Source organism: Pseudophryne corroboree, chromosome 2 (assembly GCF_028390025.1).
Source record: "Pseudophryne corroboree isolate aPseCor3 chromosome 2, aPseCor3.hap2, whole genome shotgun sequence".
Classification (NCBI taxonomy): domain Eukaryota; kingdom Metazoa; phylum Chordata; class Amphibia; order Anura; family Myobatrachidae; genus Pseudophryne; species Pseudophryne corroboree.
This window is the reverse complement of record NC_086445.1, coordinates 222,015,270-222,028,317: the sequence shown is the minus strand read 5'-3', so window position 1 is coordinate 222,028,317 and position 13,048 is coordinate 222,015,270. Positions and strand designations below refer to the sequence as shown.

Sequence of the window (13,048 nt, the reverse complement as noted above, 5' to 3'; positions counted from 1 at the left end):
TGAATTAGGCCCATTGTTTCAATTTAAATATTATATTATGCACATCTGCAGAACAGATCTGCTTGACAAAAACTGGTGGACACAGTGGGGCGGTGCGATCGCATGTAATCTGACCGTGCCAGTTAAGTGGTTAAGGAGATAAGCAGGACAGCAGTGGTTACATTTTCAGCAGTATTATATAGCAAGGAACCTAGACGGTGTCAGTACTTTCCTGCTCCATAAACTTAATACACAAGTAGCTACTGACTTTCGCACCAAACAATAGTGTTATAGGAGGATACATTTATCCTATGGTAACTAGCTTACACGTGAGTTTTAGAAAGGAGAAAGTTCCACTACCAGGACCCTAAACTCTGCTCCAATAGAGTGTAGGGTATTCTGCTCCAATAGAGTATAGGGTATTCTGCTCCAATAGAGTATAGGGTATTCTGCTCCAATAGAGTATAGGGTATTCTGCTCCAATAGAGTATAGGGCAGCAGTCGCCAACCCGTCGCTCGCAAGCAACGGGTAGCTTGCATGCCGCTATCTGGGTCGCTCGACCCATGCTGGCTGCTGACACTGGCAAACTTTGTGGGGTGTCTGCAATTAACCCCCACCCCCAGCTGGTCCGTAGCGTTCCTCCATCAAGGAGGAGACAGACGCTTGAGATCATACTTGACCTCTAGCGTCTGTCAGTGTCAGGCCAGCGCTATAGTTACCCGGAAGTGCTGGGAGTGCTCTCTGCGCTGGCGTTCCCAGCACTTCCATTACAAGCAGCGGCGGCGTGAGGGAGGTGAGGGTGCTGGGGCACAGAGGGAACAGAGAATGCTAGCGGGCAGGGGACACACACACCACACACACACTCTCTTGTCAATTAGCTGCACTGCAGCTAGGCTACCTCCTCCAGTGTGGCGGCGAGTGCCCTCATCATCTGGTGCTCACTCTATGCAGCTGCGTACCCCGCTATGTGCGGTGGACCGGCTCTGATTACACCCCTGAAACGAGCATTACATCCCTGGCAACAAGACCACTAACAACAAGCATGACACGCAGAGAGTTACACCCCTGGCAATGAACATTACACCACTGCCAACAAGATCCCTGGCTATGAGCATGACACCCCTGGCAACAAGCATGGAACCCAGAGCATGACACCCCTGGCGACTAGCATAAAACACATGGCAATGAGCATGAGACCCCTGACAACGAGCAGGTAATTTAAAATTAATTAGAAGCCTTACTGTGGAGCATAATGTGTAATGGGCATTACATTGTGTGGCATAATGTATAACTGGCATTGCGGTGTGTGAGATAATGTGTAATGGGCATTATGGTGTGTGGCATTACGGTGTGTATAACCAGCATTGCGGTGTGAGATAAAATGTGTAATGGCCACTATGGTGTTTGGCATAATGTATCACGGGCATTGCAGTGTGTGATAATATGTGTAATGGGCATTATGGTGCGTGGAATACTGCATCATGGGCAATGCGGTGTGTGATATAATGTGTCAAGGGCATTACGGTGTGTGGCATAATATATCACAGGCATTGCGGTGTGTGGCGTAATGTATCACGGGCATCACGGTGTGTGGCATAATGTGTCAGGGGCATTGCAGTGTTTGGCTTAATGTGTCACGGGCATTGCGGTGTGTGGAATAATGTGTAAGGGGCATTACTATAAGGAGGAAAAATGACAAATAATGTAAAGGGCATGAATCAGGATTTTTTTTTTCCTGTGGTGGCCAATGTCTGGGCGTGCAGGTTGCAAAACTGGGATAAAAAGGTAGTCTCTTCCTGCAATGCCACACCCCTTGCAGTGAGGCCACACCCTCTATTTGGAGCGCACGCCTAGGGCTAATTTTTTACTTTTAATATAGCAATGGGAGGGGCGCCAGAAACTTTTTTGCCCACGAGTCCAGTCTTAACACTGAGAGCGCACCAGCAACCATTCAAGTACAGCTTTTTTTTTTCAAAAACTTTAGTAGCTCCTCAGGACGTTTCATTTTTCTCGAGTAGCTCCCACCCCAATTAAGGTTGGAGACCACTGGTATAGGGTATTCTGCTCCAATAGTGTATAAGTTATAGATGATGAATTCTTTTTTCTGCATAACTTATTCAACTACTAAAAGTAACGCTGACCAGAGGAATATACACCTCTAGTAAAGCACAAGCAGGAGACAGTGAGATAACACATAGGTGGCTAGTTCTTAACACTAAGGATTGAAAGTATTAACAGAACTGTGGCAGCTATTCAGACTCAGGACTTCATCGATGGGCCCCAACGTGCATAAATTTTACTGCAGTACAGAAAAGGTCTAATCATACCAGGATTACTTTAAAAAAAAAAAAAATTATGTATTTATTTATTTATTTATTTGGGGGGGGGGTTAAAACTAGTTGTTCTTTGCATTTCATGCACTTAAGGGTCTATTTGCTAGGGCTTGCATAGAGAGAAAGAGGGCGGAGATAAAGAACCAGCCAACCAGCTCCTGTCATTTTTTTTCGAACACAGCCTGTGACACATCAGTTGGGAGCTGATTGGCTGGTACTTTATCTCCGTCCTCCATCCACTCTGTCCAAAGCTTAGTAAATAGATCCCTTAAATTGGTATTTTGCCTGTGTAGAGTGCATCTGCATACTGTATATACAAACTCTAAGTATGGCTACAGAAGTTACAAACAATAAAACAGATGGCATTGTTTTGTGTTTAAGTCAACTATATTGATAATTCTGGAATAATTGCGTGATAGCAACATCTATTAACTGTAACTATATTAACTGGATTAACTGATGGTTCATAATAATAGAGTCATAATAATTATAATTGATAAGTCATAATAATTTATATTGCCAGTTAGAATATTTTGGGGTGTCATAGTTCACTGGTATTAAACCCTAAATTGGGATTTCCCAAGTAAATGATATACCGTAATTACTCTACAGAATAGCTTGGGTGGGGGCACAGGAAGCCATTTTAGTATCCTACCTACAAATGGGGGTTACATTAATATCAGAATGTTGGGCGGTATGCTATAGGTATATTGCAAATCTTTTCTATGTTTACCAGTAAACCCACAGATCTCATACCTGTTCAGGTGGCATGTTATGTACTTCAATGTGTCGTGGTTTGGTTCAGGGAGGGTACTCGCTAGCTCTTTCATGGTCTCCACCCTCTCTGCTATGTCTGGAATCTCTGTTAAGAGAAAAATAAGGATTATTTATCGGAGCGGTATACACAATACAGTTAGCACAGAACCTCATGCGCATAACTTGTTCCTGGTTAACCACTGAAAGTTTTGATCCTTAAATAGTCTCTAAAGAACTCTTTTGGATTAACAATATTATTAGAGAGTTATCTGGACTATAGATCTACACTAAAAAGGGCTACATGCATTAAGTCGACAGGGTCAAAAGGTCGACATGTAAAAGGTAGACAGTCCAAAAGGCCGACATGGTCAAAAGGTTCACATGACAATGGTAGACACAAGTTTTGTTTTTGTTTTTTTTTCACCTTTTTTTATACTTTAATATCCACGTGGATTACGATTGGGAATAGTAACCTGTGCCGAGAGCAGCGGCAGCGGAGAGAGGCACCTTGCCCAAAGCATGGCGAGCCATGCGAGGGGACGTGGTACACTGATGGGGCTTGTTTGCGGCATAAAAGTGACAAAACACCCCCCACTAAAAAAATGGTGTCTACCTTGTTTGTGTCGACCATTTACATGTCGACCTTTTGATCCTGTCGAGCTTTTGACCCTGTCGACTTGTCCTACTGTCTACCTATTCTATGTCGACCTTTTGACCCTGTTGACCTAATGCATGTCTACCATTAGTGGTAGACATTGACTGTAGACCTTTTTAGTGTAGATCTAGTAATCCACACCCATTATAGCACACATCATACCCTCACGCCACATGTTGTAATATATCCAGCAAGTGTCACACTTCATCTGTTTAGTAATAACCGCAATATTATCTCTCCCCCAGTTCATAGGGATATAGGAAGTAAACGGGAGCAGGCTCAGGCTGTCATGGTATAAGGAGTTGTTTGTTTAACTGCGCACTGAGTCCCTTTTGGTTCGAACAAGCTGCCGCACTTAAAGGTGACCAGCCTCACAATAGACACAAATACAGAAGGTTGTGCTGCACTCAGTCCTAATGGTGATGGTAATGTGCTAGCACCTCAGTTAGTTATACATATACTCTTTTGTCAGATCAATCTGCAAAGCATAGTGTAATGAAATATAAACACATAATAAATCAACCTACGGCCCTTGTAAGTGTCTTGTGTGTATTATACAGTATAATGTATTGGTATACTGCCGGATCGTTGATGAAAAATGAATATTAATAATTAATATACGATGTCAGATGTAGGTTCAAAGCACTGAGCTTCGTTTATTTACTAATACAGTTGCATAATGTCCATAGTGTTTCTCAAAGTCACTCTTTCTAAATGCGGCGTCCCACAAACAAATTTAATTCGTATAGTCTTTTGAGTACTCAATTACTCCTGCAGCGGTACTGAAGTGAAATCCGAGTCTTCACGGTGTGGAGAACTCAGTACTACAGCATACGGTGAATGGATAGAGGGGTTTCTCCGGACTGGCTTCTCCCCTCTCACCCCGGCTGCCCGTGGTGCGTCCTGCTTCAGACGCCCCTCGTGCGCTAGTCGGTTCGAGTGTGAAGCCTGTTTAAGGTAAGGGAGTCCGGGGGGCGCTCTACAGAGCTGCTCACCAGGTTACCCCCACCTTGTACGGACACTCACCTGCCGTCTTCTCCCGCTGATCGCCTGAGCTCCGACACCGGCTTCCTCCCTCGTCCTCCGTCTGGCGGTTGCTAGGTTACGAGCGCGCTCTCCGGATGTCCTGGTCACGTGACCGGGTCTTTCGTAGATATTCTCGTACTCTCTGCTCCGTGTAGTATTGATCAATGGGAATTGGATAATTACAATCAGTGGTGTCTCCAACGCGTTTCAGCCTCTGTTAGGCCTTCCTCTGGGAGATTGTTGAGAAGACGGCAGGTGAGTGTCCGTACAAGGTGGGGGTAACCTGGTGAGCAGCTCTGTAGAGCGCCCCCCGGACTCCCTTACCTTAGACAGGTTTCACACTTGAACCGACCAGCGCACGAGGGGCGTCTGAAGCAGGACGCCCCACGGGCAGCTGGGGTGAGAGGGGAGAAGCCAGTCCGGAGAAACCCCTCTGTCCATTCACCGTATGCTGTAGTACTGAGTTCTCCACACCGTGAAGACTCGGATTTCACTTCAGTACCGCTGCAGGAGTAATTGAGTACTCAAAAGACTATACGAATTAAATTTGTATGCGGGACGCCGCATTTAGAAAGAGTGACTTTGAGAAACACTATGGACATTATGCAACTGTATTAGTAAATAAACGAAGCTCAGTGCTTTGAACCTACACCTGACATCGTATATTAATTATTAATATTAATTTTTCATCAACGATCCGGCAGTATACCAATACATTATACTGTATAATACACACAAGACACTTACAAGGGTCGTAGGTTGATTTATTATGTGTTTATATTTCATTACACTATGCTTTGCAGATTGATCTGACAAACAGTATATGTATAACTAACTGAGGTGCTAGCACATTACCATCACTATTAGGACTGAGCGCAGCACAACCTTCTGTATTTATGGTATAAGGAGCACCAGCATTCTGTGGATGTCCTGAATAGCAGTGGATTGTAAAGCTGCTTTGTGGTTCAGGATAACACAATATATTTTCCTTATATGTAAAGGGGGCAGGGCAGGGCGTCAACTGGGAATGCATGATTAACGAGGTGGTGTATAATCAGGGCTGAAAAATTCACAACACACAGCATATGAGACAGTATGTGAAGGGAATGCCAGCTAGAAATGACTATAGTAATTAGCCCAAAATCTATTGAATGATTAAAGATGATGGTGGTATCATGTGTAACACAGGGGCTTGCATAGGCCCCAGATATTGCATAAGTGCAATTCATAGAATTTGGTCAGTCACTGTGTGCAAGGCTGGATGGAGAAAGCCAAGCATTACTCCTAGAATCCAAGTATGGAAAGTAGGTGTTACAATTACGTTGACAACAGAATTGACGAGACGAGATATATGACAAGAAATATATGAGAAGGGGGAAGTACTACTAGCTCTGCTTTATATAAGCTCCATTTAAATTATCGGGGACACATGTTAAAGTGGCAGATAAGAACTCTGTTACCCAAGATACGGAAAGCGTAAACTGGGGATTAATGTAACCATGGGGTCCGGATTAGGGTTACTATGGTGGGTATTCAATTGTTTGAAAAGTCAGTTAGGTATCTGCTTTTTCCTATCTAATAGACATGAAAAAAAGACACCCAACCGACTTTACAAACAACTGAATCCCCCCATAGGTCAAGTAAATCCCTGCTGCATTTTTGTCTACTTCATTAGTCTTATTTTTTTTTTGTTTCTGATTAGGAAATTTTTAATTTTGTACTTAAAGATCAATAGTTATAGATTTCAAAAAATAAGAATTTACTTACCGATAATTCTATTTCTCGTAGTCCGTAGTGGATGCTGGGGACTCCGTAAGGACCATGGGGGAATAGCGGCTCCGCAGGAGACTGGGCACAAAAGTAAAGCTTTAGAACTACCTGGTGTGCACTGGCTCCTCCCCCCATGACCCTCCTCCAAGCCTCAGTTAGGATACTGTGCCCGGACGAGCGTACACAATAAGGAAGGATTTTGAATCCCGGGTAAGACTCATACCAGCCACACCAATCACACCATATAACTTGTGATCTAAACCCAGTTAACAGCATGATAACAGAGGAGCCTCTAGAAAATATGGCTCACTACAGCAATAACCCGATTTTTTGGTATCAATAACTATGTACCAGTATTGCAGACAATCCGCACTTGGGATGGGCGCCCAGCATCCACTACGGACTACGAGAAATAGAATTATCGGTAAGTAAATTATTATTTTCTCTAACGTCCTAAGTGGATGCTGGGGACTCCATAAGGACCATGGGGATTATACCAAAGCTCCCAAACGGGCGGGAGAGTGCGGATGACTCTGCAGCACCAAATGAGAGAACTCCAGGTGCTCCTCAGCCAGGGTATCAAATTTGTAGAATTTTACAAACGTATTTGCTCCTGACCAAGTAGCTGCTCGGCAAAGTTGTAAAGCCGAGACCCCTCGGGCAGCCGCCCAAGATGAGCCCCCTTCCTTGTGGAATGGGCTTTTACAGATTTTGGCTGTGGCAGGCCTGTCACAGAATGTGCAAGCTGAATTGTACTACAAATCCAACGAGCAATAGTCTGCTTAGAAGCAGGAGCACCCAGCTTGTTGGGTGCATACAGAATAAACAACGAGTCAGATTTTCTGACTCCAGCCGTCCTGGAAACCTATATTTCCAGGGCTCTGACAACGTCTAGCAACTTGGAGTCCTCCAAGTCCCTAGTAGCCGCAGGCACCACAATAGGTTGATTCAGGTGAAACGCTGAAAACCACCTTAGGGAGAAACTGAGGACAAGTCCTCAATTCCGCCCTGTCCGAATGGAAAATCAGATGAGGGCTTTTACAGGATAAAGCCGCCAATTCTGACACGCACCTGGCCCAGGCCAGGGCCAACAGCATGACCACTTTCCATGTGAGATATTTTAACTCCACATATTTAAGTGGTTCAAACCAATGTGACTTTTGGAACCCAAAAACTACATTTAGATCCCAAGGTGCCACTGGAGGCACAAAAGGAGGCTGTATATACAGTACCCCTTTCACAAACGTCTGAACTTCAGGGACTGAAGCTAGTTCTTTTTGGAAGAAAATTGACAGGGCCGAAATTTGAACCTTAATGGACCCCCATTTCAGGCCCATAGACACTCCTGTTTGCAGGAAATGTAGGAATCGACCTAGTTGAAAATTCCTCCGTCGGGGCCTTACTGGCCTCGCACCACGCAACATATTTTCGCCAAATGCGGTGATAATGTTTTGCGGTTATATCTTTCCTGGCTTTGATCAGGATAGGGATGACTTCATCCGGAATGCCTTTTTCCTTCAGGATCCGGCGTTCAACCGCCCTGCCGTTAAACGCAGCCGCGGTAAGTCTTGGAACAGACAGGGTCCTTGCTGGAGCAGGTCCCTTCTTAGAGGTAGAGGCCACGGATCCTCCGTGAGCATCTCTTGAAGTTCCGGTTACCAAGTCCTTCTTGGCCAATCCGGAGCCACGAATATAGTGCTTACTCCTCTCCATCTTATAATTCTCAGTACCTTGGTTATGAGAGGCAGAGGAGGGAACACATACACTGACTGGTACACCCACTGTGTTACCAGAGCGTCTACAGCTATTGCCTGAGGGTCCCTTGACCTGGCGCAATACTTGTCGAGTTTTATAAACATGTGGAAGACTTCTGGGTGAAGTCCCCACTCTCCCGGGTGGAGGTCGTGTCTGCTGAGGAAGTCTGCTTCCAAGTTGTCCACTCCCGGAATGAATACTGCTGACCGTGCTATCACATGATTTTCCGCCCAGCGAAGAATCCTTGCAGCTTCTGCCATTGCCCTTCTGCTTCTTGTGTCACCCTGTCTGTTTACGTGGGTGACTGCCGTGATGTTGTCCGAATGGATCAACTCCGGGTGACCTTGAAGCAGAGGTCTTGCTGAGCTTAAAGCATTGTAAATGGCCCTTAGCTTCAGGATATTTATGTGAAGTGATGTCTCCAGGCTTGACCATAAGCTCTGGAAATTCCTTCCCTGTGTGACTGCTCCCCAGCCTCGCAGGCTGGCATCCGTGGTCACCAGGACCCAGTCCTGAATGTGCGGCCCTCTAGAAGATGAGCACTCTGCAACCACCACAGGAGAGACACCCTTGTGCTTGGTGACAGGGTTATCCGCTGATGCATCTGAAGATGCGACCCAGACCATTTGTCCAGCAGGTCCCACTGGAAAGTTCTTGCGTGGAATCTGCCGCATGGGATTGCTTCATAGGAAGCCACCATTTTTCCCAGAACCATCTCATTGATGTACTGAGACTTGGCTCGGTTATAGGAGGTTCCCGACTAGCTCGGATAACTCCCTGACTTTCTCCTCCGGGAGAAACACCTTTTTCTGAACTGTGTCCAGGATCATCCCTAAGAACAGAAGACGAGTCGTCGGAATCAGCTGCGATTTTGGAATATTGAGAATCCAATCGTGCTGCCGCAACACTACCTGAGATAGTGCTACACCGACCTCCAACTGTTCCCTGGATCTTACCCTTATCAGGGAATCGTCCAAGTAAGGGATAACTAAAATTCCCTTAATTCGAAGGAGTATCATCATTTCGGCCATTACCTTGGTAAAGACCCGGGGTGCCGTGGACCATCCATACGGCAGCGTCTGAAACTGATAGTGACAGTTCTGTACCATAAACCTGAGGTACCCTTGGTGAGAAGGGTAAATTGGGACATGAAGGTAAGCATCCTTGATGTCCCGAGACATCATGTAGTCCTCTTCTTCCAGGTTCGCAATCACTGCTCTGAGTGACTCAATCTTGAATTTGAACCTCTGTATGTAAGTGTTCAAAGATTTTAGATTTAGAATCGGTCTCACCGAGCCGTCCGGCTTCGGTACCACAACAGTGTGGAATAATACCCCGTTCCCTGTTGCAGGAGGGGTACCTTGATTATCACCTGCTGGGAATACAGCTTGTGAATGGCTTCCAAAACTGTCTCCCTGTCAGAAGGAGACATCGGTAAAGCCGACTTTAGGAAACGGCGAGGGGGAGACGTCTCGAATTCCAATTTGTACCCCTGAGATATCACCTGAAGGATCCAGGGGTCTACTTGCGAGTGAGCCCACTGCGCGCTGAAATTCATTGAGACGGGCCCCCACCGTGCCTGATTCTGCTTGTAAAGCCCCAGCGTCATACTGAGGGCTTGGCAGAGGCGGGAGAGGGTTTCTGTTCCTGGGAACTGGCTGATTTCTGCAGCCTTTTTCCTCTCCCTCTGTCACGGGGCAGAAATGAGGAACCTTTTGCCCGCTTGCCCACGAAAAGACTGCGCCTGATAATACGGCGTCTTCTCATGTTGAGAGGCGACCTGGGGTACAAACGTGGATTTCCCAGCTGTTGCCGTGGCCACCAGGTCTGAAAGACCGACCCCAAATAACTCCTCCCCTTAATAAGGCAATACTTCCAAATGCCGTTTGGAATCCGCATCACCTGACCACTGTCGTGTCCATAACCCTCTACTGGTAGAAATGGACAACGCACTTAGACTTGATGCCAGTCGGCAAATATTCCGCTGTGCATCACGCATATATAGAAATGCATCTTTTAAATGCTCTATAGGCAATAATATACTGTCCCTATCTAGGGTATCAATATTTTCAGTCAGGGAATCCGACCGCGCCAACCCAGCACTGCACATCCAGGCTGAGGCGATTGCTGGTCGCAGTATAACACCAGTATGTGTGTAAATACCTTTTAGGATGCCCTCCTGCTTTCTATCAGCAGGATCCTTAAGGGCGGCCATCTCAGGAGAGGGTAGAGCCCTTGTTCTTACAAGTGTGTGAGCGCTTTATCCACCCTAGGGGGTGTTTCCCAACGCACCCTAACCTCTGGCGGGAAAGGATATAATGCCAATAACATTTTAGAAATTATCAGTTGTTATCGGGGGAAACCCACGCATCATCACACACCTCATTTAATTTCTCAGATTCAGGAAAACTACAGGTAGTTTTTCCTCACTGAACATAATACCCCTTTTTGGTGGTACTCGTATTATCAGAAATGTGTAAAACATTTTTCATTGCCTCAATCATGTAACGTGTGGCCCTACTGGAAGTCACATTTGTCTCTTCACCGTCGACACTGGAGTCAGTATCCGTGTCGGCGTCTATATCTGCCATCTGAGGTAACGGGCGCTTTAGAGCCCCTGACGGCCTATGAGACGTCTGGACAGACACAAGCTGAGTAGCCGGCTGTCTCATGTCAACCACTGTCTTTTATACAGAGCTGACACTGTTACGTAATTCCTTCCAACAGTTCATCCACTCAGGTGTCGACCCCCTAGGGGGTGACATCACTATTACAGGCAATCTGCTCCGTCTCCACATCATTTTTCTCCTCATACATGTCGACACAAACGTACCGACATACAGCACACACACAGGGAATGCTCTGATAGAGGACAGGACCCCACTAGCCCTTTGGGGAGACAGAGGGAGAGTTTGCCAGCACACACCAGAGCGCTATATATATACAGGGATAACCTTATATAAGTGTTTTTCCCCTTATAGCTGCTGTATCTTTAATACTGCGCGTAATTAGTGCCCCCCCTCTCTTTTTTAACCCTTTCTGTAGTGTAGTGACTGCAGGGGAGAGCCAGGGAGCTTCCCTCCAACGGAGCCGTGAGGGAAAATGGCGCCAGTGTGCTGAGGAGATGGGCTCCGCCCCCTTATCGGCGGCCTTATCTCCCGTTTTTCTATGTATTCTGGCAGGGGTTAAATTCATCCATATAGCCCAGGAGCTATATGTGATGCATTTTTTGCCATCCAAGGTGTTTTTATTGCGTCTCAGGGCGCCCCCCCCCCCAGCGCCCTGCACCCTCAGTGACCGGAGTGTGAAGTGTGCTGAGAGCAATGGCGCACAGCTGCAGTGCTGTGCGCTACCTTGTTGAAGACAGGACGTCTTCTGCCGCCGATTTTCCGGACCTCTTCTGTCTTCTGGCTCTGTAAGGGGGGCGGCGGCGCGGCTCTGGGACCCATCCATGGCTGGGCCTGTGATCGTCCCTCTGGAGCTAATGTCCAGTAGCCTAAGAAGCCCAATCCACTCTGCACGCAGGTGAGTTCGCTTCTTCTCCCCTTAGTCCCTCTATGCAGTGAGCCTGTTGCCAGCAGGTCTCACTGAAAATAAAAAACCTAAAACTAAACTTTTCACTAAGCAGCTCAGGAGAGCCACCTAGTGTGCACCCTTCTCGTTCGGGCACAAAAATCTAACTGAGGCTTGGAGGAGGGTCATGGGGGGAGGAGCCAGTGCACACCAGGTAGTTCTAAAGCTTTACTTTTGTGCCCAGTCTCCTGCGGAGCCGCTATTCCCCCATGGTCCTTACGGAGTCCCCAGCATCCACTTAGGACGTTAGAGAAAAAGTAATAACTTGGTCTAAGATTTCATTTATTACAAGACTGAAATTATTCCCACTATTTTCTTATTTTCCCTTATCCACTTACAATAGTATTATTTTGTCTACTTGTTCATTTTGAACATTGCCTACTTCAATACTATTACTGAGAGAATGCGAACCTGACTACTCTCACCCTTGTGTTGCCAATAGTTTAAGACATACTCGTCAGTGGTTAAAGTCACTTTTCTATTACACCAGGATGTAACTAAGTAGCAGTAATACGTCTAGTCCTCAGGGGGAGGGGACTGTGGAGGGTGAAGACCAGGACAAGCCTGCTTTTACCTGCTGACCTACTGGTGCTGTTACTGGACATAATACTGATGGTTCCTGTATTGTGCAATAGTCATTAGCATTATGGTGTCTATTTACTAATCCTTGGATGGAGATAAAGAGGACGGAGATAAAGTACCAGCCAATCAGCTCCTAATAGTCATTTTTCAAACACAGCCTGTAACATGGCAGTTAGAAGCTGATTGGCTGGTACTTTATCGCCATCCAAGAATGCTTTGGATGCTGCCAATGGCGCGCACCCCCTACAGTTTTGCTCTGCGGCAGAACAATAGACCTTTTATCTTTGTTCACAATGGGCACATTGTCACAGTCGTCCTCGCAGACTTGGCCACATCTCCCTCCCCAGCACACACCTGATTACAGTGCCCTTGTAATTTTTTTCTGGATCCACCACTGGTAATGGGTATACGGGTGTACTTAATGTTCTGCAATTTATATGAGTGTAATGTTCTGCAATTTGTATGGGTGTAATGCTCTGCAATTTATATGTGTTTTAATTAGAGTGACCATATTATCCCCTTCACCTGGGACGCTCATGGATTACACAGGTTCTGTGGCTAATTAAAACCAGCTGAAATGTAGGCTTGAAGTCAGCCAGCCACAGAACCTGTGTAATT

The 13,048-nt window shown here is 46.1% G+C and overlaps 1 protein-coding gene across 9 annotated transcripts in view; it reads right to left on the bottom strand.

Annotated features, from left to right (window-relative positions):
* Positions 1 to 13,048, bottom strand: part of ARHGAP9 (Rho GTPase activating protein 9) — a 281,901-nt gene that overhangs the window by 33,500 nt on the left and 235,353 nt on the right. For all 9 annotated transcript variants that reach the window (XM_063952370.1, XM_063952371.1, XM_063952372.1 and 6 more), the window contains one exon: positions 3,070 to 3,175. In XM_063952370.1, coding sequence (XP_063808440.1) covers positions 3,070 to 3,175 — 106 coding nt within the window. The remainder of the gene's footprint in view (positions 1 to 3,069; positions 3,176 to 13,048) is intronic.